Source organism: Osmerus mordax, chromosome 5, assembly GCF_038355195.1.
Source record: "Osmerus mordax isolate fOsmMor3 chromosome 5, fOsmMor3.pri, whole genome shotgun sequence".
NCBI classification, from domain to species: Eukaryota; Metazoa; Chordata; class Actinopteri; order Osmeriformes; family Osmeridae; genus Osmerus; species Osmerus mordax.
Genome location: NC_090054.1, coordinates 4,110,748 through 4,117,447, shown reverse-complemented (window position 1 = coordinate 4,117,447; position 6,700 = coordinate 4,110,748). Strand labels below are relative to the sequence as shown.

Below are 6,700 nucleotides of genomic sequence, written 5' to 3'. Positions count from 1 at the left end.
ACGGGCTCTCCATCAATTCACCCCAAAGGCTCTTTTAAGAGCCACCCACTTGCGTCTTGCAATTGAGGAAAGTCCATCACACTTGTACAAATACATTGGTGTAATTAACATGAAGCAGAAACATCTTTGTGAACCGGGACATGTTGGTCTACTCCTCTGCACAGCCAAAACTATATTCTCACCCGTCACCACCTCTAAATACCAGGGGCGAAAGTAACATTTACATTTAGTCATTTAGCAGATGCTCTTATCCAGAGCAACTCACAGTAAGTACAGGGACATTCCTCCCGAGGCAAGTAGGGTGAAGTGCCTTTCCCAAGGACACAACGTCATTTGACACGGCCGGGATATCGAACCAGCAACCTTCTGATTACTAGCCCAACTCCCTAACCGCTCAGCCACCTGACTCCCTAATGCACAGCAAGCATCAGATCTTCTCCCCAGTTACTGATCTGCTACGGTGGATCGAGGGCTGGCTTGCCACTCTCCAAACAGAGACTTTCTCACTGGCTCTGCGAGGCTATTGGTCTCGCGTACGAGTCTATGAGATGTACCGTGCCACCTGGCATTTGTGCGATATCTGTTGGACGTTTCCTCCTCATCTTTTGCGCATTCCGTCCTCAGCATGGCTGGTGGATCAGGTGTAGCGAGATGACAACTTGCGAGGTTATATCGCCAAGTGTGGGACAGTCAGACATTCTCAGTTGAGATGTCTATACTGTATGTGTTCTGTTGCCCCTCCAGCTTAGCTGTTGTGCAGGCGAGAGGAACAACATGAGTTTTTAACTCTTGTGTTATCTTCAGGTCATTCTGACATATCAGTCATTGTGACCCACCGTTGTATTGCGACAACTTTACCGTATACAAAAACAAAGTGAAGCATTATCTTTTAACCGTCGGGCTGTCTCAGACCCCCCACATCGCGAAGGTTAAAATAAAATGCTTTTTATTTGTTTTTGTATTGGGTAAAGTTGTCGCAACACAACGATGGTTCATTGTGAACCTTCGGGTCATGTGACCCAAAGGCAGCACAAGGGTTAAGTAACTCTCCCCTGTTTTCACCCTGGACGGCTCTCTGTATCACAGTAGCGGCCTGACCGGGAGGACAGACCCTGTGTATTATTACATCAGCAGGTGTGTCCTCGGTGCCTTGTGAGATTATGTGTCTTTTGGATCTAGTCTCGCTGGGGGTATATCTGGCCTCGCTCGCTCCGACTAAACCATTAGGAGCAGAGCTCCCCTATGGAGCAGAGCTCCACGAAATAGAACGATAGTTAATGGAGGTACCTCCAGTTCTATGAGTGGAGTGGAGCGGAGCCCCATAGGGGAACTCTGCTCCTATTGGTTTACCCGCTGCCTAGTGCAGCTAATGACTGAAGATCAAAATGTATCCGCATCTGTCACTCACACAGGTGCCCTATATAAGGGGGTGACAGCCATCACTCATTCTCCCAAAAGTATCAAATACAGCCGGGTTGAATAAGTCGAGATGGGCCTGCAGCCCTATGGGGCTCCGCTCCACTCAGCTGTGAGGTACCTAGCTCCTGAGTCCTAGAGCTACCCGGTTACATATTAATGTAGTATTGATATAGATGACGCATTAAATTAACAAACAACACTTAACCATTCTGTTTTTTTACAGCTAATTTTATTTTAGTCAATTATGTCAATATATGTTCCAGGTAGCCTACTGTTTCGAGGTGGCTACCTGGTACAGTGCTAACTTGCAGAGAAAGATCAGGCTAGCATGGTGCTAACCTGTTGATGTGGACCAAGATAACATGGTGCTAGCATGGCACTACCCTGTAAAAGACAAATCAAGCTAGCTTGCTAATAAAAGGATGAGGGAAACAAGACAGTGAAGATATTGCGTGACAGATAATCTAAAACTAAACATAACTTGGTCAAATAAAGCTTTTAATAAATAGTTAAATTAAACACAACTGAAGTAACAGCTGATCTGCAGATAACCAGCAGATCGAGATGTTCTGGTGAGACTGTGTTCTCCTGATCCTAACACCAGGTAGGTTCATGTGGTAGTAAACGTTAGAGCATTAGTCATTACATTTAGTCATTTAGCAGACGCTCTTATCCAGAGCGACTTACAGTAAGTACAGGGACATTACCCCAAGGCAAGTAGGGTGAACTGCCTTGCCCAAGGACACAAAGTCATTTGGTTGGCATAGCCGGGAATCGAACTAGAAACCTTCTGATTACTAGCCCGATTCCCTCACCGCTCAGCCACCAGACTCCCTTATACTACATTAAGTATGTCCTCACACCCCAGAACCAGCAGTAGTCCTATGGAGAAACCTGTCCATACGCTGCCGACTGATCGAATAAAAACAAGATGATTAGGAGTCAGCCTGGAGGTCTGAGCTCTCCAAGCTGGTGGACAGGTGCTTCTACACAGGTGAGGAGGACCATTCCAGGCAGCACCACCAGGTGAGTCAGGACTGAGAACTACCACCAGGTGTCAGGACTGAGAACTACCACCAGGTGTGGGTCCTGCAGATGTCGCCACCCAGGTCTCCTTCTGGCCTCTCCGTGAAACCAGCCAGATAACCAACCAGTGAGACAGTCAGATTAGTTTTACAACATTTTGTTATCACTGGAATATAAAAATACAAATGGAGAAAAAAAGCACCAGGCTTCATGAACATGTGAGTAGGGATGTCATGAATGAGTCTCATAGCAGCACAAACCGTTCAAATAGGACCAGTATTGCTCTTTATTTCACACAGGACAGAAGATCTAACGCATAACACACACCTCCCTGCGTTAGTCTCAACACACACCTCATTAAAACAAACACCTGTCACTGTCACACACACCTTCCAAACTTACATCTGCTTTCATTGATACACACCACTTTAGTTCAACGTAATATTCTCTCACACACCCTGTGCTTCCCAAGTCGAACATGAACACTTCTCTTAGTACTGCTTTATTCACACACATTGTATGAATCGTGTCCCAGCCTTGACAAACAACACACACACACACACAGTATATACAATGTGTGTGTGTAAATACACACACATTCGCATTCTTTCACATTCATGTACAGTCACACACGTAAACAAGACCAGTCACATTATATCTTTACATAAAAGGGATGCAGCATCCCTTAGTGAGAAGCAGAACTAGAACACCAGTCTAGCTTGGAGATAACCAGTCTGGATCTCCAAAATACCTCCACTCAGTCACTAAAACAAAAATAAATACATCCTGTAATATAATGTGAACTATTGCCTTTGGAACAGAAGGCTCTTTCCAACTAGGAGCTTTGCATGGAGAAAAGTGCACGTGTGGTCAGTCAGATGGTTTTTGTAATCATTGTTGCCTCTTTCTGTTGTTAACATCATGGTGGTGTCTAGGAGAGGCTGAGAGGAAGGCAGGCAGAGGTGGACCCTCCAGCCCAGACCCCCCCCCCCCCCACACACACACACACACACACACTCTGGAGGAGAGGGTTCTCCAGGAGAGGAGAGGGTTCTCCAGGGGAAGGTTCTTTAGGAAAGGGGTTCGACAGGAGAGGAGAGGGTTCTAGAGGAGAGGGTTCTCCAGGAGGGTTGTCCAGGAGAGGAGAGGTTCTCCAGGAGAGGAGAGGGTTCTCCAGGGGAAGGTTCTTTAGGAAAGGGGTTCGACAGGAGAGGAGAGGGTTCTAGAGGAGAGGGTTCTCCAGGAGGGTTGTCCAGGAGAGGAGAGGTTCTCCAGGAGAGGAGAGGGTTCTCCAGGGGAAGGTTCTTTAGGAAAGGGGTTCGACAGGAGAGGGTTCTAGAGGAGAGGGTTCTCCAGGAGGGTTGTCCAGGAGAGGAGAGGTTCTCCAGGGAGGAGAGGCTTCTCTCCAGGGGAGGAGAGCGTCGTCCAGGAGAGGAGAGGGGTTCTCTACGAGAGGAGGGGGGTTCCTCCCATCTACTCCATCTTGGACATCTCATACTTGGTGGTCATGATTTCCTGAATAGGAAACACAATATAAAACATGTGAAGGTTTTGCTCTGGTTCTATAAACACTGTTGGGCTCTTCATTCATGTGTCTGTGTGATATGAAATTAACTAATGTTTATGTTAATGTGAATCCAATAGGACTAGTCACTTACCTCATCAGAGTCCAGCAGGACTGGCAGAGCTCTACACACACACACGCGCACACACAAGAGAATACAGGGAAGAGAGAATAGAGGGGAGAGAGAGTAAAGTATCTAGTCAAATCTGGTGCTGACAGACAGGTGATGAGCTGATTCTCATCAACAATGTGCTGCTGCTTACACGTCTGTCAGAGAGGTAGGAATGTTGTCTTCCACCCACTTCAAGTCTTCATCCTGGAGAGGGGGAGACACAGACAGGAGCTGATTGGTGCTGTCAGTCACAGAGCTGCTGCTCCAGACAACAACAGACACATCTTCAAACATGAATGGATCTGGAACCTCTCATCAACAGGCACAGACCAAAATGCCTTTGTACACAATTGGATGGATACAACTAATCAAAGCAAGAGACAGGGAGACAAGACAGACAGCGAGAGAGAGGTAGAGAGACACAGTGTGACAGAGAGAGAGACAGCGCAAGAAAAAAAGAGGTAGAGAGACAGACAGCGAGAGAGAACTAGAGGGACAGACAGTGTGTCAACAGTCAGGTGGAGGTCAGTGAGCTGCAGCTGTACTCACAGGGCCGGCTCCTGGGGCCGCAGGGGGGGGCTTGGCTGACCCGTTGGACTCATTCTTATTGGTGGCCCGCAGCTTGATCCCATCAGCTGAGGAGCCAAACAGACCATAATAACCCCAGAGCACAGGTAGCAGGAGTGCCAGGCCAGCTGAGGAGGTCTGGATCTGGTCATGTGTGTGTGTGTGTGAGCATACATGTATAAGCACACAAGGGTTGAATAACAGAGGATCAGATCAGTGGTGGGGTCAGGTCAGAGGTCATTATGTTGGGGTGGGGTCAGGGTTACCATGTAAGGTCAGGGTTCACCATGTGGGGTCAGGGTTACCTATGTTAGCTGACACCAGGAACTCCTCTATCTCCTCATCGTCCGAGTCGTCCATCAGCGGAGTGAAAGCGTACCTGAGAGGGGTCAGGGGGGTCAAGAGTCAAACTGCACCAGGGAGACACTGCAGTGTGGGCTGTTTGACTAGTGTATCTCAACATTTGTTTTCTTTACTTCCTGTATAGCCCTTTTTACAAGCAAGGTCCCAGAGGGCTTCTCAGTACTGTCCGACTATGTTCCAGAATCTCACCTCTGGTTGTTGGCGGACGGTCGCCATAGGAACATGATGACGAGAAGGATGATGGAGAAGAGGAACCTCCAGAAGGCATCGTCCACCCACAGCTCCATCCAGTCCTGTCAACATAAACATACCACATCCACCCTCCTATGAAAAGCCAGCAGTAATCATCATCATCACCATCATCCTCCAGCTTGGTCTGCCATACTCACAGACTGGCAGTCTGCTAGCCTGAACTTCTTAGTGGTCCACACCATGAAGATGATGGAAGCTGAGCAGGACAAACAACAACGTTATCTCAGTGCTGCGCCATCATCACACCACTAGGTCAGCTTTCACCAGTCAGACACCTCTCATATGCTTTGAATGTAATTATATCCATTCATTAAACATAATACCATCAGCTTAACAATTTCAGTGAAAAGTTGAATATTTGACGTCCTCCTTTTTTGTGCTTTAAAAGGCAGGATAGGCACGTTTTGCGATCCTAGCAATTTTAGCTTGAGTTTGATTTAAACCAAAGTATTTCACCCCCACCCTTAAAAGCCACTCCCACAAAACACATGAACGAGCTGCCTGATAACTATCGGGAGGTAGACAGACAAGTTAACAAAGAAGACATGTTATTATCACACATCATAATTAGACCATGTCATTATACGGCTTGGATTAAAAGTGCTTGATGTGTTTTGGATTTGCCTCACAATCAGCTCTTATAGGACAGCTCCATTTGTTACATTACAGTAGGAGTCACTAATCAAGTTCACCCAATGATTCGACAGTATCGCCCCTTGTTTGGTAAAGACCATGGTTAGGACTAGGAGCGGAGCACATTACCCACCTAACACAGCAAAGATGAGCGTGTTGGTGAAGTGCCGGTAGAGCGACAGCTTGACCGGGTTCCTCCGCAGCTTCAGGGTCTTGATAGTCTGGGCCAGGCTCACGAAGATGTGTCAGGTAGTCAAGGAAACAACTGACCCCAGACCAAACACTGTCTGGCCCCAGACCAAACACTGTCTGGCCCCAGACCAAACACTGTCTGGCCCCAGACCAAACACTACACCAGGTGTCTGACAGACCTCATGTCACCATGCAGATAAAACCAGAGGGTTAGGGTTAAACAACAGGGATGATGTCATGCTAGGTTAAAAGATGTGCCTCTACTTGTGTCCCTCAGCAGCACCTGTAGGTGAGGGTCAGAGCTGATAGAGGCAGAGTAGCTGATGGAGGCAGACCCAAGATAGAGGTGGAGTAGAGGCTGGAAGCAGGCCCCAAATAGAAAGGGAAGAGGCTGGAGGCAGACCCAATATAGAGGCAGGGTGGAGGCAGGAGTACACAAACAGAGACAGTAAAACCAAAGGATATCCACCAGCAGAGAGAGGAGTCAAGTAGAGCCAGGGGGATGCTGGCCAACAAGGCCAGGTCAGAGTCTTTAGCCTGGGAGACGAGACGAGGGGAGAGGGAGGAAGGAA

The 6,700-nt window shown here is 47.7% G+C and overlaps 1 protein-coding gene across 2 annotated transcripts in view; it reads right to left on the bottom strand.

Annotated features, from left to right (window-relative positions):
- Positions 1-2,718: 2,718 nt before the first annotated feature.
- The window catches only part of tmem87b (transmembrane protein 87B), a 10,418-nt gene continuing 6,436 nt past the window's right edge, over positions 2,719-6,700 (bottom strand). Inside the window, exons 11-19 of one of the 2 annotated variants that reach the window (XM_067236719.1) lie at positions 6,594-6,665; positions 6,070-6,178; positions 5,441-5,499; positions 5,241-5,344; positions 4,994-5,067; positions 4,671-4,756; positions 4,273-4,325; positions 4,104-4,134; positions 2,719-3,960 (exon numbers count right to left, since the gene is read on the bottom strand). In XM_067236719.1, coding sequence (XP_067092820.1) covers positions 3,919-3,960; positions 4,104-4,134; positions 4,273-4,325; positions 4,671-4,756; positions 4,994-5,067; positions 5,241-5,344; positions 5,441-5,499; positions 6,070-6,178; positions 6,594-6,665 — 630 coding nt within the window. In that variant the 3' untranslated portion in view covers positions 2,719-3,918. Of the gene's footprint in view, positions 3,961-4,103; positions 4,135-4,272; positions 4,326-4,670; positions 4,757-4,993; positions 5,068-5,240; positions 5,345-5,440; positions 5,500-6,069; positions 6,180-6,593; positions 6,666-6,700 lie in introns of both variants that reach the window. The other variant, XM_067236720.1, reaches the window with a different exon arrangement.